The following is a 24416-nucleotide window of genomic DNA, read 5'->3' on the forward strand; positions in this document are numbered from 1 at the left end:
GTGTTAACATCGTAGCTTAATTCCTTTAATACATGTCATGTCACTTGATACACCGTTATTTGTTTTGGCAAAAGCGGTAAAAGCTATCTGTTCCTATCTGTTTTATCCGGGGGCATGGCTGCCAGAGGGTCATTCGTCCCCAATATGATTATCTAATTATACAACCAAGCAACAAGCGATTAACCGTGTCTAATTTGTTTTATCTTTGTTTATCTTTCTTTTATTATCATATTTTCTTTATAGTCAAATTATATTATGATGTGTAAATTGTTACAAGTTATTAAAAAACGTCATGCAACGAAATAGAGTTTGTTATCAACGAATTATTTAAGAAATTTGAGTGGAGGAATGATAGGTCAATGGCTGGCAATTGTGAGGATTTAGTGGACTGTGGATTAATAGAAGCAGAAAGAGACTGGATCACATCTGTTTTCAAACAATACAGAGTATCCTATACACGTGGATTTATACCAGATGAAGACCCAATGGTAATAGTGTGTGAAAATGATAAACAAACTACTAATTGTATTGACTATGTACAGCTCATATGTATGTCAACATTCCTGTGGGGAAAATCTGACCACCTTGAAGAAGACACACAGTCTCGAAACAGATCTTTTCATTCAATTTCTTTTGAGATGAAAAGCTACATTCTTTCAATGATTATGCACCAACAATAGGGTGATCTCTGTCATTGACCATATCAACAATATAATAAGCCTCTGTGAACATATACATTTCAATTGTAGCTTGAATTTACCAATCCATACTTCTCTCCCTGGGATGAGATCTTCAAGAATATAACTCATCTGATTCAATGTAAAAAGCTCCGAGAAGTTGTGGAGAATGTAAGTTTACTAAATGGGATTTTATAGATGGCAATCATATTATGGTTTAAACTTCAGCACCAGTTATATTATACAATATATATTAATATTGGTTTCCCTCTGCACAGTATTTAGTGCATTTTTCGGTACATTCGACCATGGTCGAGTATACCATTTTTCGATATATTCCGAATCTAAATCCTAAACATTGCATTCAATTATTTATAAATAATCAGATGCCATTACTGGATCATACCAGGCTTATCAGCCACCAGGAAAGGGCCAGAGCTTCGCTGGTTCTCTCAGCTCTTGGTAATGGATATGTCTGGCAAAATGGTGAACACAATCCAGTTAAGGTGAGTAAAAATATTTTGCAATCGCAACCGAACGTATGATGTAGACTAACAACAACACGCAATGGCAACTTGTTTTATTATCAAAATTTACGTTAGGTTATTCCGAAATGTTTGGCTATCCCGTGGGTCGCTGTTGCCAAGTTTACGGGTGAGTTGTAAACGCAATATGAACGATGATCCTAGATTAGCAATCAAGAAAAACCACCCATTGTTCATCCTGTCAGTAAAATTCATAATATTCCCCATAAAGTTTATCCTACCGATGATATAGCTACGTTATCGTTACGATCATAATTTGTTTTACGATCATAAATGAAGAAATCTAAACAGTTCCAAATACAAATTTATTTCTAAAAAGAAACTTCGTATTGTTTAGGTACCTGTCCAGTCATTTGTCACTGGGATCTGGTTCTTAATAATTGGAAAATCAAGGATAAAACAAAGTAATTATTAAATATGGTGACAAGCTGAGATTCCTTAATGATCGACTATATTGCATGACTATCGGGTCGTTCATCAACGCCTGACTCGTACGTGTATCATTTCTTTATTTGTATGTCATAAACAGACCTCTGAATATTGACAACGTCGAGACACAGTTTCTTTTCACGGGGTTTAAAGATGAGTTTTGGTTTGATGGTGTTACGTGGCAGTTAGAGTTAGACGCCGTTCCTGGCATTAAAGTAAGTTTTATTCTCGCTTACTGCATTGATCTGGCTTTGCACGAAACCTTGGACAGTTTGTAGACCTAGGAAGGACTAATTCTTGCTCGTTTCTTCTGTGTAGAGCGTGGTTGCTGCTCAAAAGGTGAGTTTGGCTGGTAGTGGGTGGTTCTTCACGTTTATAAAGAAAACGAGTTGATGAAATGAATCTATACTAGGCTGTTACGGATGACAACATCGAATTAATGAAGACGTGTTTGGTGATTTTACGAAAAACGATTGAACGGTTGAAGGAAACGCTCTCAAGAATGCTTGGTGAGATATGTTGTATCACCCACATAAATAAAGTGAACTCTTTTTAACTTGAAGTTCTCTTCTTTATTTAGAACACTGTCGGCCAGAATTCTTCTATGGGAAAATACGGATATTTTTAGCTGGGTATGACCGTATGAGACTGTAATTCATGCATCTTGATGTTCGAAGGTAGAAAACGTTTCTTCGCTGAATTTTGTTTATTTTTAGTTGGAAAAACTACGAAACATTTCCTGAAGGATTGTTTTACGAAGGAGTCGATTCAAAACCGATGCAGGTATTGATGTATTTCGTGATGTAAAAAGCAGAAACAGACGCGGTCATGAGTGAATTTCTTTTCTTTTTAGTTTTCAGGCGGAAGTGCAGCTCAAAGTACTACGTTTCAGATATTTGACGCCGTTCTGGGAGTTGTTCATCCAAAAGTTGAAGGTGGAAATCCTCTCTAGATGATAGATAACACAGAAGATGTTTACTGTCAAATGCTTACTGTGGAAGTTTATATTTAGATGGAGAAAAATCCTTTTTGGAATCCATGTTAGATTATATGCCTCGGTGGCACAGAGAGTTTGTTTTCTACGTAAGAAATGGCCCATCAGTCCGTGACTATGGTTAGTTTTATGACTTCAGGAAGAGTCACCTTTGCTCTGTTTTTATTTGTGTTCAAAGCGATTGAAATACTGACATGAATGTCTTTGTTCTGTTTAAAAATTTAGTACAGAATTGCAAATGTGATGTTCTGAAGAAACTTTACAACGATTGTGTTGAAAGTCTACAGAAGTTTCGAAGTTTTCACATTCAAATTGTAACCAGGTCAGTTCTGTTTCTGTGTTATATTGAATATATTCATCTAAGATTTGGTAGTAGTTGGCTGGTATATATTTGATACATCCATGACTGCTTTAAGATGAATCAGACACTTTGTTCGGTACGGGCATACGAACAGTTCTGCCGTGTCTGTAGAGAAAACCTTCTCAAAATTTGTTTCACTAACTTCTGTTTGTCAGATACATCATCAACCAAGCAAGGAAAGGCGAACACAGTGGAATAAAGATGTTGGCAAGTCAAGGAACTGGAGGAACAGGTTAACTTTTTCGATTTGACTGTCTTGAGTTACATTATAGATATATAAAATGGGTAAATTTAAGATATTTCACACAGACCCTTATCACTTTTGTTTTTAGGAATAATGCCATTTTTAAAAGGTGTACGAAAGGAAACCGCTGATGTTAAGATTTCCCGGACTAACGAAACTCACGATTTATGTAAATAAATGAGAGCGAGCTGGGAATTGCCAAACCTTCTCTTTCGTATTGTAAATTATTTATCGTGTTCCTTAAACTAATAAAGGCATAACACCACATGAATAGCTCTATCAGTTCTAAACTGTTCTTCCTAGAGGTCCAGTAAGGATCATCCAGGCCAGGAGATTTATCCAGACTTTTGATTGACAGTTCTCGGGCTGAAGGCACTAACGAGAATGCAGAGTTGACTGTCTGAATGTCTTTGTCGCTGTTTTACTGCTGTAAGGTTGATGAAGATGTTTGATGTTTATGAATGATCTCTGGTATTGTTTTATTTGTTTAATTCAGAGACTCAGCCATGCAGAGACTGGGGAGAGTATTCAGGGGTTAATCAAGGTGGTTTTTAGTCGATATAAATTTTTTTTCGAACCATATCCGTTCCATATATGTTTAATAACAGTGTTTTTTTGTATGTAAAACAAAAATTTAGAAAGCGTGCCAAAAAAAAAATTTGGGGAAAAACACCCAAAAGAGATCATCCAGCCTATGCCACAATCTAACCTGGTTATACAACCGGCTGCAATATTCAGCATAGTTACAACTACGAAAGGTGCAAGGCGGTTGCTATAGGAAGAACTCCCCCCCATAACTCACATCTTAACGGCCGTCTAAGGGGGAGATGCACTACGGCCCCCAGACCATGATGTATGTGCACCTAACCGTTACGTCTCAGTGAGAAACAGAGTATGCATCGCCACAAGCCTAGCGTCATAGACGAATCAGCTACAGTGGCTAGCCCTGAGAGCGAAGATAAATTTAACGTATTTAAGCTTTTCCTGGTCTCGGGGGGCGGTCCTTAACAAGTATATGCATAGAAAACGACTAATAAGGCACACGCTTGGAAATAACAAGATTTACACGACTGAACGTTTTTTAAGTATTTTTAGCGAGAAATTTTAGTGTTTTGATATTCTTTTAGTGTTTTGAAACAATCCTTGTTGGTTTTTAACGTCAAAATAATCGTCATTCTCTAAAAGAAACTCAATATAAATGACTGAACGGCTTAGTTTGCTAAAATGTCTTGTTAATTTTGTGTTTAGTATAGCCGCTTGATTCGCCGGTACACTTTGGGCCTAAATTGTATGTATTTATTTCACAAGTTTTTATTGTTTATCTTCGCTGATTCTGTTCTATTTTCGGGGAATATCTAAGTCCGATCTTTCTTCTTTATTTCTTTTACTAACTATCCATGATATGACGGTGTTGGTTTTGGTTGGATCCCTCCCTGGCCTGACCTCCCCTCCCAGCCTCCCCTTTCAAAGGAAAAGTGCTGACTCAGTTGTCCCAATTCAAGATGGCGGACAAAGTGCAATTCCATCTTCCAACAGCTAGTGTCAAGAATTGAAGTTGTCGTTTTGTGGAATATTTGAGCAAGAACCGACTTGATGCAGCCTTTAAACAAAGAACTGGTTTCTATGATGCTTGCGTGCTGAGCAAGAGATCAAGTGTCCACAATGTTTGTATAAGTGTGTATAATGGTCTTGGTTATTATTGTCTTGACGAGCCTTCATTAAGCGGAGAGATGTTGAAAAGCACCCCCGTGTGCTGATGTTAAGTTTGGCTAACTCTGGCTTCAGTGTATAATACCTGCGTGGTCCGATTCATTGCGGCGAGGAATAGAATGGTCGCAGTAGGTTTGTCCACTTTCTCTACAAGTGCCGTCCCACACCTTGAAGTTATGTATTTGAAATTAAATCAAAGTTGGATTTTATATGCAATAAATTGGGATTAACAATTGAATGTGCTCTTAAAACGGCCATAAATATCCCGTGTTTCTTGTTGTTGAATGAAAATTTAGCTACAGAATAATTCAGGCTGATTCATCAAGAGTATGGTCTATCATTGGGATATAACCTGGATTACCATACTGCACTGGCATACTCAACAATGGTGGAGTCTTCGTTCAAACTATCTCATGGATCAGTATTAATGAATAAACTAAGTCCACAATTAGTAGAAAATCTTGAGTTGTTTTCAATGTCAGACATTTTGAAATATGAATTTGAAAACTCGCAGGGAAAGCCAGGGGATTTATCCAGACTTTTGATTGATAGTTCTCGGGCTGAAGGCACTAACGAGAACACAGAGTTGACTGTCTGAATGTCTTTGTCGCTGTTTTACTGCTGTAAGGTTGATGAAGATGTTTGATGTTTATGAATGATTTCTGGTATTGTACTATTGTTTAATTCAGAAACTAAGCCATGCAGAGACTGGGGAGAGTATTCAGGGGTTAATTAAGGTGGTTTTTAGTCGATATGAATTTTTTTTCGAACCATATCCGTTCCATATATGTTTAATAACAGTATTTTTTCTGTATGTAAAACAAAAATTTGGAAAGCGTGCCAAAAAAAAAGTTTGGGGAAAAACACCCAAAAGAGATCATCCAGCCTATGCCACAATCTAACCTGGTTATACAACCGGCTGCAATATTCAGCATAGTTACAACTACGAAAGGTGCAAGGCGGTTGCTATAGGAAGAACTCCCCCCCATAACTCACATCTTAACGGCCGTCTAAGGGGGAGATGCACTACGGCCCCCAGACCATGATGTATGTGCACCTAACCGTTACGTCTCAGTGAGAAACAGAGTGTGCATCGCCACAAGCCTAGCGTCATAGACGAATCAGCTACAGTGGCTAGCCCTGAGAGCGAAGATAAATTTAACGTATTTAAGCTTTTCCTGGTCTCGGGGGGCGGTCCTTAACAAGTATATGCATAGAAAACGACTAATAAGGCACACGCTTGGAAATAACAAGATTTACACGACTGAACGTTTTTTAAGTATTTTTAGCGAGAAATTTTAGTGTTTTGATATTCTTTTAGTGTTTTGAAACAATCCTTGTTGGTTTTTAACGTCAAAATAATCGTCATTCTCTAAAAGAAACTCAATATAAATGACTGAACGGCTTAGTTTGCTAAAATGTCTTGTTAATTTTGTGTTTAGTATAGCCGCTTGATTCGCCGGTACACTTTGGGCCTAAATTGTATGTATTTATTTCACAAGTTTTTATTGTTTATCTTCGCTGATTCTGTTCTATTTTCGGGGAATATCTAAGTCCGATCTTTCTTCTTTATTTCTTTTACTAACTATCCATGATATGACGGTGTTGGTTTTGGTTGGATCCCTCCCTGGCCTGACCTCCCCTCCCAGCCTCCCCTTTCAAAGGAAAAGTGCTGACTCAGTTGTCCCAATTCAAGATGGCGGACAAAGTGCAATTCCATCTTCCAACAGCTAGTGTCAAGAATTGAAGTTGTCGTTTTGTGGAATATTTGAGCAAGAACCGACTTGATGCAGCCTTTAAACAAAGAACTGGTTTCTATGATGCTTGCGTGCTGAGCAAGAGATCAAGTGTCCACAATGTTTGTATAAGTGTGTATAATGGTCTTGGTTATTATTGTCTTGACGAGCCTTCATTAAGCGGAGAGATGTTGAAAAGCACCCCCGTGTGCTGATGTTAAGTTTGGCTAAGTCTGGCTTCAGTGTATAATACCTGCGTGGTCCGATTCATGCCGGCGAGGAATAGAATGGTCGCAGTAGGTTTGTCCACTTTCTCTACAAGTGCCGTCCCACACCTTGAAGTTATGTATTTGAAATTAAATCAAAGTTGGATTTTATATGCAATAAATTGGGATTAACAATTGAATGTGCTCTTAAAACGGCCATAAATATCCCGTGTTTCTTGTTGTTGAATGAAAATTTAGCTACAGAATAATTCAGGCTGATTCATCAAGAGTATGGTCTATCATTGGGATATAACCTGGATTACCATACTGCACTGGTATACTCAACAATGGTGGAGTCTTCGTTCAAACTATCTCATGGATCAGTATTAATGAATAAACTAAGTCCACAATTAGTAGAAAATCTTGAGTTGTTTTCAATGTCAGACATTTTGAAATATGAATTTGAAAACTCGCAGGGAAAGCCAGGGGATTTATCCAGACTTTTGATTGATAGTTCTCGGGCTGAAGGCACTAACGAGAACACAGAGTTGACTGTCTGAATGTCTTTGTCGCTGTTTTACTGCTGTAAGGTTGATGAAGATGTTTGATGTTTATGAATGATTTCTGGTATTGTACTATTGTTTAATTCAGAAACTAAGCCATGCAGAGACTGGGGAGAGTATTCAGGGGTTAATTAAGGTGGTTTTTAGTCGATATGAATTTTTTTTCGAACCATATCCGTTCCATATATGTTTAATAACAGTATTTTTTTTGTATGTAAAACAAAAATTTGGAAAGCGTGCCAAAAAAAATTTGGGGAAAAACACCCAAAAGAGATCATCCAGCCTATGCCACAATCTAACCTGGTTATACAACCGGCTGCAATATTCAGCATAGTTACAACTACGAAAGGTGCAAGGCGGTTGCTATAGGAAGAACTCCCCCCCATAACTCACATCTTAACGGCCGTCTAAGGGGGAGATGCACTACGGCCCCCAGACCATGATGTATGTGCACCTAACCGTTACGTCTCAGTGAGAAACAGAGTATGCATCGCCACAAGCCTAGCGTCATAGACGAATCAGCTACAGTGGCTAGCCCTGAGAGCGAAGATAAATTTAACGTATTTAAGCTTTTCCTGGTCTCGGGGGGCGGTCCTTAACAAGTATATGCATAGAAAACGACTAATAAGGCACACGCTTGGAAATGTCAAGATTTAAACGCTTAAACGTTTTTTAAGTATGTTTAGCGAGAAATTTTAGTGTTTTGATATTCTTTTAGAAATTTTAGTGTTTTGAAACAATCCTTGTTGGTTTTTAACGTCAAAATAGTCATCGTTCTCGAAAGGAAAGTCAATATAAATGACTGAACGGCTTAGTTTTATACTAAAACGTTTTGTTAATCTTGTGTTTAGTATAACCGCTTGATACGCCGGTACACTTTGGGCCTAAATTGTATGTATTTATTTCACAAGTTGTTTTTTTTTACCTTCGTTGATTCTGTTGTATTTTCGGGGAATATTAAAGTTCGATCTTTCTTCTTTTTTTCTTTTACTCAGGGCGCTTTCCTTTATACGGAAAAGACGGCCAGAACGGTCCCGTTGTATTTCTGTACGGACAGATTTCTGGTATTTTCGAGTGTTTCCTGTTATTACGCACTGTTCACAAGGTCTAAAGAGATTGGCTAAGACAAATATTTAGTGGTCGTGGTTGTCGACCAATCACATGTCGGAAGCGAATAAGATGTCTCTTTATACATCCGCTTATAACTCACAGGCTGTTATGTACTTACGCATGTGTGATATTATTAAATTTTGAACTAGATCGAGGCACAAAATATGCGCGTGCTGTTGTTTATAACTCACAGGCTATTATGATACTTGCGCATGTGTGATATTATTAAATTTTGAATGATACTTATATATGCATGTGTGATATTATTATTAAATTTTGAATGATACTTATATATGCATGTGTGATATTATTATTAAATTTTGAATGATACTTATATATGCATGTGTGATATTATTAAATTATGTTCAAGCTATCAAAACTGAGCCACATGAAATATCAGAACCATGTAATATCTTTTTGGTAATATCCAGCTGTCATTGCAAAGACAAAATCTACAGAACCATATAATATCTAGCGTGTACGATATAGACGTAGACAACTGCCACAGTCGCCACAACTGCCACAGTCGCCACAACTGCCACAGTCGACACAACTGCCACAGTTGACACAACTGCCACAGTCGCCACAACTGCCACAGTCGCCACAACTGCCACAGTCGCCACAACTGCCACAGTCGCCACAACTGCAACAGTCGCCACAACTGCCACAGTCGCCACAACTGCCACAGTCGCCACAACTGCCACAGTCGCCACAACTGCAACAGTCGCCACAACTGCCACAGTCGCCACAACTGCCACAGTCGCCACAACTGCCACAGTCGACACAACTGCCACAGTTGACACAACTGCCACAGTCGCCACAACTGCCACAGTCGCCACAACTGCCACAGTCGCCACAACTGCCACAGTCGCCACAACTGCCACAGTCGACACAACTGCCACAGTCGCCACAACTGCCACAGTCGCCACAACTGCCACAGTCGCCACAACTGCCACAGTCGCCACAACTGCCACAGTCGCCACAACTGCCACAGTCGCCACAACTGCCACAGTCGCCACAACTGCCACAGTCGCCACAACTGCCACAGTCGACACAACTGCCACAGTTGACACAACTGCCACAGTCGCCACAACTGCCACAGTCGACACAACTGCCACAGTCGACACAACTGCCACAGTTGACACAACTGCCACAGTCGCCACAACTACCACAGTCGCCACAACTGCCACAGTCGCCACAGTTGCCACAACAACCACTACACCTTTGTCACCACTACCACCTTTCCAACGGCTAGCCTCTCACAATCACAACAGAATGTATGATTCTTACACAAACAAAATTAATATTTGAACTTGATGTCTTAAGGAATTAATATTTGAACTTAATAGCTTAAAGAGATTAATGTTTGAACAGTGAAACTATATGATTGGTTGACCACCACGACCACTGCCACATGGCCAAGAACCAATCAGCTCTAATCGAGTTTCACCGCTATATCCAGTTTACGGGTAATCCAGTTTCACCGCTATATCCTTAACGAAATACTCTATTTCAATTTAAAATATGACCGGTTTGACCATTTTGGCCGCTTAATGGAAAGCGCCCTTTTCGGCCTGCGAAGAAGGTAGGGAAAGTGCCCTAACTATGCATGCCCCCTCCTCCCCACGTTCCAGCGCTCCAGTTTATTCAAAGTTCAAGCAACTGATGACGTTGAAAAGTGACTTCGTGGCTAAGTTAAAATGGCGGACCAGGTGAAGATCGAAGAATTGGCTGAACAAATTGAAAATAAAGTTGAACTAGAAGAACCTCAAGAACCCAGCCCTGGAGAAGCTGAAGAAATACCTCCGCAAAAGGTTGTTGTACAAATGTATTCTTCCTAAACATTTGTACAAAATTGTTTTATACCCTAAACTATAGTGACTTAGAATCCTAGACCTTTAAATTTTATTTTAGTAATTGTTGCAAGCCTAATAACATGTTTAATATAATTTACTGAAGCGAATTCAGTGTATGGAATTTATTTTGCTTCATTGATAAAGAGTTCCCTGCAGCTTCGTTCGTTTTAAGGTTTGATCTTTTGATCAACGTGCAAAATTATTTATATGAACTGTGACCTTTCGTTCGTGATAACAATTGTTCTTGATTTAAACCTCCTTTGTCAACTAATATGCAATGATATTTTTATATGATCTTCTTTAAAGGAAACACTCAGTGTGATTCATGAAATTATCGCATCACTTCTTAACGTAAAAAGGTTTGAAAAACTGAGTATTTTATAACCTTAGTTTTAGCTTTCAGAGAATACCATTTAATCATTCCGGGAATTTACAATTTCGTTTATGTAAAAGGTGATCAGTTACAGTTCTTTTTTATAGCCAAAGAGATGATCTTCAGCCAGCAACAGTAGATGACTGGTAAGCTCAGTTGGAGAGTTGGTCTCTTGTGAAATAAGCACAAAGAGAATTAAATATTGCTGGTGTCATGAACATAATTCATTTTCTTGTAGTGAGAAAGAGTTGCAGGAAGTTTTGCAAGAAATTAGCTCCCAAATAACTGAAAAGGGTGTACAGTAAGTATGGAACACTAATATTGATATTAAAACTTCCATTACTCATCTCAAAAATGCATGAGTAAGTATATAGCTTTATCAGTTGCCCCAGTGCCTGAAAAGTGCTAATTGAAGTGTGATTGGAAAATTTTAATGATTTTAGAAACAGATATTACTGTCACCCTACAAGAAATACCCATGTCTCCATCTTGGCAAGAACCTTTACCTCGTATCTTTCCCTTCTTGAACAAACTCGTTTGGATCAACTTTATGCACATCTAGTGGAAGAAGTCACTGAATGGATCTCAAAACTTTTTAAGTATATTTCATTCAATTACCTAACTAGTGGAAGGAAAGCTTCCTGGTCGTGTTAATATTATTTGAATTATCTTGTAGTTTTGATAACAGCCTTGCTTACTTCCATCATCACTGCTGGACTGGAATTGTTAAAGGTATTTTGTTGATAAAGTAAAGTTGAATTAAGACCATGGCTTCAGTTTAATAATGTGTATTCTTCGTAGTTTGTAGACTTGCATTACGTATGAAATATCCAAAATATGCAACAGACGGTTTTACAGCTCTATACACAAGGTAGTATGCAAGTGAAATATTTGCAATATACTTTCAAATTTGATTTTAACACATGCATGATTGCTGTCATTCCAACAGACCTCCTGTGATCTACATAAGTGCTGCTTCTCATCCATCATTTGGTGCATATCTACGAATGGAGGTAACTGCATAAATGAATCATCTTATCTGTATATATATGTACGTGCTTTTCCTTGAACTAATGCTTGCATTTTGTTTTCTCAGCTTGGCCTTCCTCAGTCTAGTATTTGTGAAGGTAATAATTTATCATAACTTTTCATCCTAATTTTTCCAACGCAAATACTAGAAACATTTGTCTAGTTTAATCAACTTTTCTCAAGCTTTCTGCATTTTACATTATTATGATTTATAAGAAAGGTTTACGGTATTTAAAATAGCATTCTTCTCTCAATGTAGTTCCATGTAACACCATGTTTGGATCATTGCATTCCATGGTAGGTCATATACAGATATACATTTACATCATTCATGCAGCATTCATTTGGATGTTGGTGGAGAAAACTAATCAAAGAATGTGTTCTTCTAACAGGATATTGCTGCATTCGAACGTTTACTGAGTGATGATATATCATGCGGAAAAACTCCGTTACTGGTTGTCGCAAATGCAGGTATGAAGTCTCTGAAGTTGACTCTCTCTACGCAATCTTTGAAGTTCGGTAACTCGTTTTGTTGCTCGCTTGATAAGGTGTAGTTTATTCAAGTTCCGAAGGCCTGAAAATTATATTCTTGCTTCCCAGGGACTCCACTTGTGGGCCACACAGACAATCTACAGAGGTTACGTGAACTTTCCACTCAGAATGGTCTATGGTTGCATGTCATTGGGTATGTTTGTCAGACCATTTGTTTATACAAGAAGACAGTGAAAAATTGTGGTGTATAATTATTGAGCATCTAAACTATATTATTGACACAATTTTGTTTATATAATTCTAGTGACACATTGGCTACATTATCGTTAGCATCTGTGCCATCATCAATGACAGTTAGTATTGTCTCATCTTTATTTTCATTCATTTCCACTGCAACTTAGCATGTAAATATTTTTAATCATAATTCTATATTTCTAGGCTGCAATAAGTAGTGATAGCATGACGCTCATGTTGCATCGTTGGTTTGCAATGCCTACAGCTCACTGTTGTGTATCCTTTCACAAGAATAATACCATATTTAACAATATTTTTATACAAATTACATGACATTTTCCTTGATTCTTTGCCAAAAAAGACATTATATAGAATAAAGGATCCTGTTCAGGTAAATAATTCAATGCTATAATTTAAATTTAAGCTGTTAAGAATATCACATTCTTACGTTTTGTTTGCAAGTAAAATTGTCTAGCAATACTGATTCAGAGTACTGTGCTGGTGTATGTTAGATCCTGGTCAATTTTTAATTCCAGGCAGCACAATCTGGATTGGGTTGCACAGAACAAGATGTTGAAATGCTAATCCTCCCGTTATGGATATGCATGAAGAAGATTGGTAGGTTCCCTTCGTTCTCCTTCCATACACCATCAATGTTTAACAGCAAACAGTTTTTTAAACTCTACACCTCTCTTTCTGTCTCTTAGGAATAGATGAGCTGAGAAATTCTGTTGTTAAGGCTGGTGAATTGGTATGGGTTTAATACAACTTTCTCCTGGTTTGTTTGTCTAAAAAGATAATAGCTTTTGTAATTCCATATCTTCTGTTGATTTAGGCGCAACACATGTGTCATCTCCTTGACCTATTGCCAAATATAAAGAGAATTGTAAGTGACTTGACTCTAAGGGTGCGAATGTTTTTCTTTTAAACCATATCTTTCTACCGTAATCTAAGGATATGAAGTTGACGTTTTATTTGTTTATGTTTTAGGAGCAAAGTCGTTGTATTTCCCCGGTTGTCGTCTTCCGTTATTCCGGTGAAAGTTCTGAATCAGAGAGTTCTGAAGGGAGCAACAGCAGCGAAGAGGGTGGGTGTGGGGGCTTTTCGCTTAATACCTTCTCGTCCGACCACCCCATTCAGAGATCAGTGTCTAAGCTGGACTATGCAGTACAGACAAGGTTGACTTACTTACGGTCTATTGCAGGTGATGACGAATCATCAGGTGAAAAAAACGTTTCAACAAAGCGAAAACCAGAACAAGAAAAAGCATCAAACGCTCTCATTGATTCTTTCAACAAAATGGTAAGAAACATTCACTACTTTGTTTGTAGTTTGTATAGATAATGAATGGGAATGAAAGTTGCTAAAACTGTCCTATCCTAACGTGTATGTATCATGGTAGTTGAAACAACGACGATCTCATTTTTTGGTGTCATGCTTCATAATTCCTCTCTTCTGCTTTATTTCAGTTAGTTTCATCGCTGGCTAAAGATGCTGTTCACGTCAGTATTGATCTTATCCGTGTTCCGAGTGTTGGTTGGTGTCTACGCTTTAATCCTCTTGTCTTTGCCGCCAGTAAGTTTGGCTTTTCTAACCTATTCACCTAAATATATATATTGCTAAACTAGTGTATATAATATGCAGTACATTGTGAACTAATATATATTGTACTGCTCAGTATTCTGACCTATGGACAGCCTTGTTTTTAATAAATAATGAATTTCACTTTTTTTAGCCTCAGCCACAACAAACGAGTCTGTTGATCACTTTATAAAATGTCTTGAAACAAAAATTGTAAGTACACGTATGCTTGCTTGCGTGGATGACGACGTCATGGTGTGTGTATGACGTCATATTGTATGATGTCATCACCAACTCCTCCCCATTCTTCTCTCAAAGTCTCTCTTCATCATCTAGAGTGCATTTGATGCTACGCTCGCGGACAGAGTTGGTTTATTCAATGCTGTGGCAGACAAACCACACGCCGTACTCGTCGATATCCCTGATTTCCCCGGAGTCGGTGCGGTACAGTAAGTATTATCCTTCGATATCCCTAATATTCCCGGAGCCGGTTCACCAACAGTGCCTCAATTCATCTCCAGGTTCATCCCGCAATACTGGAAGAGTAAAGATTTAAAGGATTTACCTGCTGTCAAACAACAGGAGTTAGACGAACTAAACACAGACGTTTTAGCAAAGCTTTCTGACAAAGATCTTTTCTCACAAGGAGAGACAGCTGATGGTCGTGTTTGTATAAAGATTGGACTGGTAAGATCGATGATGCACGAGTTCTCTTTATACTGTGATATTTGAGCCGTCAATACTCCTTTAAATTACTCGTTTCTCAGGTCAACAGAACTGTTAATGTGCAAGAGATTGTCGAGCTTTTAGAAAAGAGTGTGAAGGAAGTTCAGGAGTCCGCTAAGGTAAAATACGATGATTCGTCGAATAGCATTACAATGCAGTTCATCTCATCTTTCTAGTATGAATGGTGTTCAATTGTTTATGTATTATGCGCTTATATAAGAATTAAGCTTTAGTGTTAGTTTTAATCTCGCCTTTGCATGTGAATAGTTTATGGAAAAGATGGCAGATGTTATACGAAAAGGAATCGAAGCAGCTGAACACGATTTAGTCCAAGACTCCAACGATATCCTCATGGAAGAAGTGAGTGGATCAGATTTTGAACTGATAGAGCTTTTCAGTGAAGAAATGTATTGATAAGAACTATCTTCATTATTCGCATCCTCTTCCAGGGTCTGTTACGTCAAGTTCCGCTTGTATCGTCTCTCTATAACTGGTTTTCACCATTACAACATGAAAAGAAAATAAAAGGTCGAACGTTTGATCTTTCATCAGGTAAGTACGTCATGTATTGACTATTGACCAGGTCCTGTTGTGTGTACAACAAGGTGAATCCCCCATTTGTTGCATTTCGCGAGAGCTGAATAGTGTAGTTTGTTGGCGTAGTTTGTTCTGGGAGCTGGGGACTGTTTGTTCTGGGACCTGACCATCACGAACATCGCAAACCTAGAAATACCAATTGTCAATCTTGAATATCTTCTTTGTGTTTGAAGGATCGTTACAAACGACAGAAAAAACGTACAAATATCACATGCAAGTCCAAGAAGGGGAAGAAGCGACTGGTTAAATTATAAAATGATGAACAATCAAATTAGACTGAAGTGTTAATGACAGTGACTGTAGACTGGCTATTTCAATGTTGCTCTCCAAGGGAACTCGTTTGTCGTTGCCCTCCAAGGGAATCTGTTTAGGTTAAATGGCCGATAAGTGAAAGTATCGATCAAATTTATACAGTCACCACACACGCAAGCAATACTATCTTGAGTGGGACATTTACTCATGCTTGCAAAAGAATATTTATGGCATGGAATTTCAATGTGTGGAAAGATAACTCACTTGTCCACTGTTTAAGCTAGACAGCTTTCATGCAACCTCTCCGGGAGTTCAGACAGAAAAAGTAGAGTTATATATTATCGTCAGTTACCTTACGAGTAAGTTACTTTTGTTTTCACCATGAGAACAGACGTAACTCTCGTGCAGTATACTTCATGAAATGCATTTTACTCGAAAACAGTCAGGCATGACCCTATCAATAATATTACTATTCTCTCCAATAATATAGTGTAGTTGAAATTGTTGAGTTCAAGCCTATTGACTTTATAATTTGATATTCTCCCACTATGATACTATTATATCATGTAAAAATTTTAAAGATTTGATTCCTTGTCGTGCTGTTTAGTTCAATTATGCTAATGTGTAAACTTGCCTTTTGTTTTTCCTTCCTTTCCATTACGTCATTCCGTAATAATAGTGAGCTCATGATGATGCAAATAATGACGTAATCACTATATGACTACTTCCGTAAGTGTGTGCCATTTTCATTCGTCAATTTTTTATTTCCAACTACTATGAAAAATAGCTGCCCAACCTTCACTGCTTCATGGCAGAACATTCGGAGAGTAAAAACACTTGTTTAAAGTTTTTAAAAGAACTTCATTATAACTTTTAAACAATTAAAGAACGTAATTTTTAAAATTTTTTGAACATTTTTAAACTGGCTGAAGTTAAAATATTGGCTAAGGAAAGTCTTAATTTTTATAGTGGAAACATAAGCATGACTGAAAAACTGAAATTGAAAGAATTTGTAAATGAGTTTAATTCCTCCCTGTTGGGTGACTTTGAGAGCGTTTTTCTTTGGGAAAATATATTGTAATATCTACAAATTTGCTCTATATGAAGGATCGTTGGTTAAGTAATGGCTACAGCTCTAACTCTTTCACCAGACGAGTCTCATTGTGTGTTGTGTTGTGAAGACATTGAATACACCGCTTGTGGGGTCTGTGATCATCCAATCTGCCTAAAATGTTGTGTAAAATTACGTCTTTTGAGAAAAGAATACGACTGTCCTGTGTGTAGAGCCCAGTTGAAAGAGGTATGTAAGATTTTTTAAACATACATACCAACTGTTTTACTATTTTTATATATTCCCAGATACAATGTAGGATTGTATTCACCTTGTCGTATTACGTCATAGGGTGCTGTATGTTCCTGAACATTTCCAGTTTTTTTAAAGTGAAGAAATTGGTTAAGTTTAAGATTGTTTATTCTGCAATTTTGTGTTTAGGTAATAGTTTCAAAAGGCTACAAGTTATGGGCTGATAAGACAAGACCTCGTCGTCAGCAGCATTCAAGAAATCATGGAATCCTTCATGAAACATCTGAGAGTCAAGAGAAAGTTGATGAACTTCTCCAGCACAAGTGCCCAGAGTGTGAAGAGATCCATAGATCATTTCCCCAGGTGAAAGATCATGTACGAAAAGTCCATTCTATGATTTACTGCGATATCTGCCTCAGAAATTTGAAGATATTTACTCATGAACGGAAGTGCTATACCAGAGAGCAGTTGGTAAGACATCGGAAGCATGGTGATGATGACGACAGGTCGCATCGAGGTCACCCGTTATGCCAGTTTTGTGATGAACGGTACCTTGATAACGATGAACTCTTGGTGCATTTACGAAAGAACCATTTCTGGTGTCATCTGTGCGAGAAGGATGGATCACAAGATTATTATCCACACTACAATGAGCTTAGAAAACACTTTAAACAAGCTCACTTCCTCTGTGAAGAAGGTGAATGTTTGCATGAAAAATTCACATCTGTTTTTAGAATGAAAGTGGACTTCCAGGCACACATAGCACAGAATCATTCTGATAAATTATCCAAGGCAGAAGCTCGGCAGATGCGACAGTTGGACATTAATATAACATTTGCTCCACGCGAGGAGCCAAACAGCATTGTATCTGGTCGTGATTTTAGCTTTCCAGAACAGGGACAAGAGAGATATACCAGATCAAGTGGAGTGACAGGGTATGTTGGAAATCACAGCTATTTTGTGTATTTGCACTAGACGGTTTTTCTTAGAGGTCCTGTAAAGATCATCTTTCAGTGTTGCTAGAGAAGGAAAGCTAAACTAAACCAACTTTATTTATACTGAATAGCTCTATCAGTTCTAAACTGTTCTTCCTAGAGGTCCTGTAAGGATCATCTCTTATTGATCCAGTGTTACTACAGGAGAAAATCTAAACTAAACTAACTTTATTTATACTGGATAGCTTTATCAGTTCTAAACTGTTCTTCTCAGAGGTCCTATTTAGACTAAGGATCATCTCTGATCATATCCAACCTCTTTCTCTATGTAATATTTTATAGTGATTTTCGATACATTGGAATTCGAGATCAAGGAAGCTATAACAGGGAGGGCAGCAGCAAGGAACGTGATCAAGATACCCAACGACATTTTCCTCAGGATCGAGCAGTTAAGGGGGAAAACAGAGGAATGAATTTGGGAATGAAGAATATGGGTGATAAAGGTGAAGCGAGGAGGGGTAATGTGAGGACATCTAGAGATGTCTTGGAAGGTGATCATAAACGACCCCCTGGTGAAGTTAATAAAAGGATATTTGAGGGGGGTGGTGGAAGAAAGAATAATAAAGTTGATATAACTGACAAAGTTAGCAAGAGTGCAGATATAGTGAGAGGAGATGAAGCTTTAAGGTCCAACAGGAAGAAGGGATCATCAGATGAAAGGTTTGGTAGCGCCGGTCGCAAAGAGAAGCAGCAGAGTTTGGACCAGTTGGAAGATGGTAAATTTAATGATAGAGGCAAGAAAATGGAAGAAAACTCATCACAAAAAAGGAATACCAAAAGTGGTGAAGGAAGTTTGAAAGTTGATGTGGGCAAGAATCATAAAATAGAGAGCCAAAAACAGAAGACAGAGAACAAGAATCAGAAGGAACGAGAGAAAAACAGCAAGAATCAGAAGGAAGGAGAGAAAGACAGCAAGAATCAGAAGGAAGGAAGAGAGAAGAAAAAGACTGAGAGAAAAAGTCTGGAAGTGGACAGTGAGAAACAAAAGACGGAAAGCCAAAGTCAGAAAGAGCAGAAACAAAAACAGAAGAAAGATGGTGAAAATCAGAAGAAAGACAAGAAGAAGACAGATGGCAAGAGTCAGAAATCAGAGAGTCAGAAATCAGAGATTGAACAACAGAAGACTGAAGGAGAGAAGAGGGAAGAAAATGCAGAGAAACCAAAGGATGCTTCAGTGCTGCCCACTGGCAATACACCAGAGCCTGTGAAGAACAACGTCAAGCCAAGATCAGCTTATGACAGTGAATTTCCAACCCTTTCAAATGAGCCAAGCAAGCCATTGTTCAGGCCACCACCTGGTCTAAGTGTCCCACCTGGATTTGATCTTGTTAAACCAAAGTCCAAGAAAGATAATACATCAAAAGAGAACTCTGAGAGCAAGCAGAATCCTGAACACATTGGTAACTCCTATAACATTGTTACAACAAGCAAACAACCTCAGAAAGAGATCCAAAATCTTGAGAAATCATTGGTCAACCAGTCAACCAAGAAATCCAAAACCAATGTTCATAATAAACCATTTTCCAAACCTACGTACGATAGTGAATTCCCAACACTTTCTTCTCTTATCAATGGTCATAGTTCAAGTGTTAAAGTACCACCTGGTCTTGCTCCCCCTGGATTTCAACCTGCAGCTCCTGGACGTCCACCCCCTGGCATGGGCTGGTCGGTCCCACTGAAACAAGATGGTTCACAAGTGAAGGAAACTCGAAGTCAAAAGCTTATCAGGGATATACGCAGAATTTTAAACCATAGGAGTGAAAGTTTTGAAAGTTTTCAACAAGTCTCAGGTAGTTATAGACACGGCAGAACCTCTGCCGAAGAATATTACCAGCAGTGCTGTCAGTTGCTTGGTAAGGAACATATTCACAAAGTCTTTCGAGAACTGATCGATATTCTTCCAGATGAAGATAAAAAAAGGGAACTATTGCTTGTCTATAATGATGCCAAAGTGACATATAAATTGGGCGACGGTGTTGAAAAAGGAAATGATGTTTCATTAAACACTGGAAGTGAAATTGTTGAAGTTGCAAAGATTCAGCCTTCTTTAGAAGAAGATTTTCCTGCCTTACCAATGGCCAGAACTGTGAAGAAAAATTCAGCAAAGAACATTGCAAGTGTGTGGTCACAAGGAAAATAAACTGCTGCAATATCTTGTAGGAAAATGAAAATTGTTTCTGACCACATATCTTGGGAGTGAAACCTTGCAGTTTGTCCCAATTGTACGAGATTATATTCTATACTGCTTTGATGGAAAAACTAATATAAATTGAATTGTTCTCTGAACTAAATTTATGACTTATTCATCTGTACTCAAATTTGAACATCTATAATCAAGTTATTATTGTCTGACATATAAAAAATACAATTTCAAACTTAAAGTTTGTTATTTATATTCACATTAAATATAATATTAAGTTCAGCAAGTCTTGGAAAGTCTTTCTGTAATTCTTTTATCCATATTTTTAGTTCATCTTCACCTTCATTGTCACCAAGTATACACAACGCAAGAATACGATCTGTATTAAAATATCACAAAATTTTGTTTTCATATATTTCATTTAGTGTTTCTGCGATGAATTATTGTTATTACAAATTACCTTCATCAACTACACTTGGGTTGATATCAGCTTTCAGAACGTAATAAAAGATCTTAGTTTTCCGTAACCATGTCATTTGAGGACCCTCAACAAAAACTGGCTTTGCAAAGTCATATTCCAAAAGAAAATTTGAGAGATACTTGTTCTGAGCACCAATAATTTCCATCTTTTTCCCATCTTGGTTCTAAATGAAGAATAGGTCAAGTATATATCTATTACTATCAGCAATTCTAACACTGGAGATCAAGACAAATGCTATTTGCTCAGGAAACATGAAATGTGACCTCTGAGACAATGAAGGAAAGAGAATGATCAACCATCATACCTTGAAAGATGTGACCTCAACATCCATATTTTCATTAACCATGCGATTGATTGCGACCATGAACAAATCCTCTCTATCACTCGGCAGTTCCTTTGGCAATGGGTCTGGGTACATCTCGTCAAACTTGTCAAACCAGAATACAATACGTCTCAACTTGTTCAAAGGTATACTATCATTACCAAACACAGCTTCCACTATGTCATAAGTATGCACGTTTGGCCGAAGTCGATTTTCCTCCAACTTTGTTAAAACTTGTACAGCGCAGTCAATCTGTGGACGATAGCGTGTCCACAATGTATCAAACACAGTCCTATAATGGTATCGTCCTTTAGGAAAGAGATCCAGCAGTTGATTATAACTCTCGACATTTTTTGCAACACCAAATGGCTCCATATATGTCATTGCTGTTTTTATAAAATCCATAGCCTTAATTCGTTTGACATCGCGTTTTTTGAAAGTCTCTATTGCATCACAGAAGCCTTGTTCGTCAGGAGAGCTAACTGCTAATTTTTCAAAAATTTGAGCCGATTTTGTCAAATGCTTCAATGGAAATCGATTCACCTGCTTCGGTATAGATTTAGTGAGCTCCTTGCCAGCTTCTTCATGTTTTTCTGCGGCATTGCCCGATCTATTTTCGCTCAAATTTGCTTGTTCATGTTGAAAACGTACAAAAATATACGCACTTGCATTAAAGCGACTTTTAAATGACATTTTGACAGTTAAATTACGGTTCATGAACGTAAAAACATGTCTGCGTAAAAGCCTTCTTAACATTCTCGCCTTTTCTGCGGCAGATTCGTAAGAAGGCCGTAGTTTTTGAGAGGAAAGCGCAAAAGTTTCTAATTTTCGAAAACCTCGCTCCTCTTCATTCGGCCATATTGGATTTCCATCTAGGGATCAAGGCCGCATTGTCGCCCTAAATACCCCAGGAATACCCTATTTCACCTAAGGAGAACCCCTAATATCCCCTAGGATCGATCGTGGGGAAAGAAGATCGTGAATGAACGAAGCGTTTTTCCGGTTTCCGTCAACGTGTTTCGTTTTAGAGCCCTGCGCGTTTATCTGGGTTCCCCGCGTGCTCGTTCAAAAAGCCACGTGAAACGTGACGGGTTCTTTTCGATTCTCCATTTTGGCTTGTAAACTTAGTATGTATATTCCCCGATAATTTACCATATTTTAACCCGTTTCTTGCTTTAATTTTTGTCCTAAGAACATGACTAAAGTTATAGCTAAAGGCTGATAGATAAATTTACCCATAACATTGATTGTAACGCGAGTTTCAAGGCTACCATTTCTGACTTTCTGATTTAGACTTGCCGCAGAGTGCCCAGAGTAGTCCTGGGTATTCTGGTTAAAAAATTGGACCTAAACTGTAAACCAATTAGTAATATTTTGACTTTTGCTGAGAAGCAAATCATTAAGTGTGATTCATCATCCTGTATTCTCAAACCAATCTATCTTATATTATTAAAAACCCAGCCTGTGGTGGTGGTCTTGACCTGGTATGTTGTTGGTATCTGTAATTCTAGGTTGTGCGTCGTAACTTATTCTGTGCAACATTACGATGTCTGGAGGACCTGGTGCTGACGTTTTGCAGCTCAAAGAGGAAGATGTTGTTAAGTTTTTGCTTTCTGGGACTCATCTTGGCTCCAATAATGTGGATTTCCAAATGAATTCCTACATCTACAAAAGAAAACCAGATGGTATTTCAACCTGCTGTTCTTACATTGACATTCATTTGGTCTCTTCAAATAGTTTAGTTTTGTCTGATGATTCATCCCATATGTCAAAATGGAATTGGATCTGACCAAATTGGATGGTTTGATGACAGACATTTATAGCAATATTTTCCAATTAAAAGTCATCTAGAAAAAGCATGTGTTACCATCATTATGATGAAAGATAATGGATATTTTTAGGTGTTTATATTTTCAATCTTCGCAAGACCTGGGAGAAATTGGTGATGGCAGCACGGATCATTGTAGCTATTGAGAACCCAGCGGATGTCTGTGTTATCTCTGCCAGACCTTACAGTCAGGTGTGTAGTACTGCCATTTTTGTCAATCAATTGTAGGGGTCAATAGGACCAGGATGATGTAATTACTTATTGAATACATCTCTCCACCATGTAGCGTGGTATTCTGAAATTCGCTTCGCACACTGGTGCCACTGCTGTCGCCGGAAGGTTCACTCCTGGTACATTCACCAATCAGATTCAAGCAGCTTTTCGTGAACCTCGTCTCTTGATTGTCAGCGATCCCAGAATTGATCACCAGGTAGGAACAGTACTCAATTTCCTGGTTTACCTACCATATAATATATTATCTCAAAAGATTACTGCTATGAAAAATATATTTGAGTAGTTCCATCAACTTCTGTAGGTGTGTAATTAAACACAATGTATAATTTTTCAATAATTATTACAGGCAGTCACCGAAGCATCATATGTCAATATTCCAGTCATTGCATTCTGCAACACTGACTCTCCATTGAGACATATTGATGTAGCAATTCCATGCAACAACAAGGGTGCTCTGTCTATTGGTCTAATGTGGTGGATGTTGGCTCGTGAAGTCCTGCGAATGAGGGGAACCATCAGCCGCGACATACCATGGGATGTTATGGTTGATTTGTACTTTTATCGTGATCCAGCAGAGGTACCTAATCTTATCAGATTATTGGTGGTTTTATTCGATAAGCCACATTCAAGACAAATACTTTCACTAGACAATTGATTTTTTATGTATGATTTACTTAGGCTGAGAAAGAGGAAACTGCAGCTGCGGTTGATGAGACTCCATTTGTTCCTGCTACATCTCAACCAGCTCCTTCGACTGATTGGGCAGCAGCACCCAGTGGGCAAGTGGAAACCGCTCCTGCCGAGGTGGCAGACTGGGCTGCGCTACCGGATAACAAGGATGTGAGTAGCAACTGTTTCTGTAATTTTTAGCTTTCTACTGCATTTCACCCAGAGTTGTAGGCAACAAGTTCAAGTTTGAGGGAGCTTAGGCTTTCTAGGCCTTCACATTTTTATACAAAAAAGGCACCCTCAAGAAAATTTATTTTATAATCGCTCTCCCGCTTATCCATAATGAAGCAATTGGGACACTTTCCTTTTAAAAAGTGCACTCTCATCATTTTGAAAGTTGAGGGGGGGGGACACTGGGGGATGACCCCCCCCCCCTTGTTCCTATGTTTTTGATTTCATCTAACAGAAACATATTTCTTAACAGTGGGCTGCTGAGACTCCAGCAGGAGGAGCTACAACTGCTGGTTTTGGAGCTCCAACTTCAACAGACTGGGGAGCTGATTCTAGTGACTGGGCAGCCAGTACAACAACAGCAGATGCATCTGCTGATTGGGGTGCACCAGCTGGAGGAGAGAACTGGTCTTGAGTTATATTGAAAATAAAGGCATTGAAAGAAATAAAATAAGATTGCAAATTTGTGTGTGTGTTTTTTTTTACAATTTCTATTGG

At 38.3% G+C, this 24416-nt stretch overlaps 6 protein-coding genes across 6 annotated transcripts; 5 read left to right on the top strand and 1 right to left on the bottom strand.

The window, feature by feature from the left end:
- Window positions 1-51: 51 nt before the first annotated feature.
- Window positions 52-3517, top strand: LOC114539439 (indoleamine 2,3-dioxygenase 2-like). Its single transcript, XM_028560067.1, has 15 exons — window positions 52-488; window positions 750-848; window positions 1064-1183; window positions 1280-1331; window positions 1560-1626; window positions 1752-1866; window positions 1970-1990; window positions 2064-2160; window positions 2232-2283; window positions 2368-2434; window positions 2505-2586; window positions 2664-2765; window positions 2871-2967; window positions 3162-3238; window positions 3339-3517. Exons 1-15 carry the CDS (start codon window positions 360-362, stop codon window positions 3425-3427), a joined length of 1266 nt encoding a protein of 421 aa, XP_028415868.1. The 5' UTR covers window positions 52-359; the 3' UTR covers window positions 3428-3517.
- Window positions 3518-8963: 5446 nt separating this feature from the next.
- Window positions 8964-9830, top strand: LOC114539460 (protein PELPK1-like). Its single transcript, XM_028560091.1, has 2 exons — window positions 8964-8981; window positions 9051-9830. The coding sequence occupies exons 1-2, from the start codon at window positions 8964-8966 to the stop codon at window positions 9828-9830; spliced, it is 798 nt and encodes a 265-aa protein (XP_028415892.1).
- Window positions 9831-10081: 251 nt separating this feature from the next.
- LOC114539458 (pyridoxal-dependent decarboxylase domain-containing protein 1-like) lies at window positions 10082-15970 on the top strand. The gene is made up of 28 exons (XM_028560088.1): window positions 10082-10389; window positions 10738-10790; window positions 10912-10950; window positions 11043-11105; window positions 11248-11403; window positions 11481-11536; window positions 11606-11675; window positions 11754-11817; window positions 11901-11931; window positions 12093-12130; window positions 12226-12304; window positions 12434-12518; window positions 12630-12678; window positions 12764-12835; window positions 12921-12950; window positions 13096-13177; window positions 13267-13310; window positions 13395-13445; window positions 13550-13646; window positions 13764-13861; window positions 14029-14134; window positions 14295-14353; window positions 14477-14589; window positions 14662-14827; window positions 14908-14985; window positions 15134-15226; window positions 15316-15418; window positions 15637-15970. Exons 1-28 carry the CDS (start codon window positions 10276-10278, stop codon window positions 15708-15710), a joined length of 2163 nt encoding a protein of 720 aa, XP_028415889.1. The 5' UTR covers window positions 10082-10275; the 3' UTR covers window positions 15711-15970.
- Window positions 15971-16704: 734 nt separating this feature from the next.
- Window positions 16705-20402, top strand: LOC114539474 (E3 ubiquitin-protein ligase ZNF598-like). Its single transcript, XM_028560110.1, has 3 exons — window positions 16705-17015; window positions 17208-17953; window positions 18296-20402. The coding sequence occupies exons 1-3, from the start codon at window positions 16839-16841 to the stop codon at window positions 20151-20153; spliced, it is 2781 nt and encodes a 926-aa protein (XP_028415911.1). The 5' UTR covers window positions 16705-16838; the 3' UTR covers window positions 20154-20402.
- On the bottom strand, window positions 20332-21814 carry LOC114539476 (evolutionarily conserved signaling intermediate in Toll pathway, mitochondrial-like). Its single transcript, XM_028560111.1, has 3 exons — window positions 20939-21814; window positions 20614-20797; window positions 20332-20532 (listed from the first exon to the last, which is right to left on the bottom strand). The coding sequence occupies exons 1-3, from the start codon at window positions 21710-21712 to the stop codon at window positions 20390-20392; spliced, it is 1101 nt and encodes a 366-aa protein (XP_028415912.1). The 5' UTR covers window positions 21713-21814; the 3' UTR covers window positions 20332-20389.
- Window positions 21815-21989: 175 nt separating this feature from the next.
- On the top strand, window positions 21990-24385 carry LOC114539472 (40S ribosomal protein SA-like). The gene is made up of 7 exons (XM_028560108.1): window positions 21990-22083; window positions 22468-22641; window positions 22858-22976; window positions 23071-23214; window positions 23365-23595; window positions 23697-23858; window positions 24172-24385. The coding sequence occupies exons 2-7, from the start codon at window positions 22503-22505 to the stop codon at window positions 24331-24333; spliced, it is 957 nt and encodes a 318-aa protein (XP_028415909.1). The 5' UTR covers window positions 21990-22083; window positions 22468-22502; the 3' UTR covers window positions 24334-24385.
- The last annotated feature ends 31 nt before the right edge of the window (window positions 24386-24416 follow it).

Source organism: Dendronephthya gigantea, unplaced genomic scaffold (assembly GCF_004324835.1).
Source record: "Dendronephthya gigantea isolate DGI-Jeju-01 unplaced genomic scaffold, DenGig_1.0 000203F, whole genome shotgun sequence".
Lineage (NCBI taxonomy): Eukaryota > Metazoa > Cnidaria > Anthozoa > Malacalcyonacea > Nephtheidae > Dendronephthya > Dendronephthya gigantea.

What these genes read in the sequence shown, in the direction of transcription:
- LOC114539439 (XM_028560067.1), top strand. Translation starts at nt 360, where the DNA reads ATGGCTGGCAATTGTGAGGATTTAGTGGACTGTGGATTAATAGAAGCA. An exon ending in TCCGAGAAGTTGTGGAGAAT is followed by an intron (nt 849 to 1,063) that starts GTAAGTTTACTA and finishes ATAAATAATCAG; the next exon opens with ATGCCATTACTGGATCATAC. An exon ending in TCAAGGAACTGGAGGAACAG is followed by an intron (nt 3,239 to 3,338) that starts GTTAACTTTTTC and finishes TTTTGTTTTTAG; the next exon opens with GAATAATGCCATTTTTAAAA.
- LOC114539458 (XM_028560088.1), top strand. Translation starts at nt 10,276, where the DNA reads ATGGCGGACCAGGTGAAGATCGAAGAATTGGCTGAACAAATTGAAAAT. An exon ending in TGCCTACAGCTCACTGTTGT is followed by an intron (nt 12,836 to 12,920) that starts GTATCCTTTCAC and finishes TTGCCAAAAAAG; the next exon opens with ACATTATATAGAATAAAGGA. An exon ending in GAATAAAGGATCCTGTTCAG is followed by an intron (nt 12,951 to 13,095) that starts GTAAATAATTCA and finishes TTTTAATTCCAG; the next exon opens with GCAGCACAATCTGGATTGGG.
- LOC114539474 (XM_028560110.1), top strand. Translation starts at nt 16,839, where the DNA reads ATGGCTACAGCTCTAACTCTTTCACCAGACGAGTCTCATTGTGTGTTG. An exon ending in GTAGAGCCCAGTTGAAAGAG is followed by an intron (nt 17,016 to 17,207) that starts GTATGTAAGATT and finishes TTTTGTGTTTAG; the next exon opens with GTAATAGTTTCAAAAGGCTA. An exon ending in AGATCAAGTGGAGTGACAGG is followed by an intron (nt 17,954 to 18,295) that starts GTATGTTGGAAA and finishes AATATTTTATAG; the next exon opens with TGATTTTCGATACATTGGAA.
- LOC114539476 (XM_028560111.1), bottom strand. Translation starts at nt 21,712, where the DNA reads ATGTTAAGAAGGCTTTTACGCAGACATGTTTTTACGTTCATGAACCGT. An exon ending in TTGAGGTCACATCTTTCAAG is followed by an intron (nt 20,798 to 20,938) that starts GTATGATGGTTG and finishes TTCTTCATTTAG; the next exon opens with AACCAAGATGGGAAAAAGAT. An exon ending in CCCAAGTGTAGTTGATGAAG is followed by an intron (nt 20,533 to 20,613) that starts GTAATTTGTAAT and finishes ATTTTAATACAG; the next exon opens with ATCGTATTCTTGCGTTGTGT.
- LOC114539472 (XM_028560108.1), top strand. Translation starts at nt 22,503, where the DNA reads ATGTCTGGAGGACCTGGTGCTGACGTTTTGCAGCTCAAAGAGGAAGAT. An exon ending in CTGCCAGACCTTACAGTCAG is followed by an intron (nt 22,977 to 23,070) that starts GTGTGTAGTACT and finishes TCCACCATGTAG; the next exon opens with CGTGGTATTCTGAAATTCGC. An exon ending in CGCTACCGGATAACAAGGAT is followed by an intron (nt 23,859 to 24,171) that starts GTGAGTAGCAAC and finishes ATTTCTTAACAG; the next exon opens with TGGGCTGCTGAGACTCCAGC.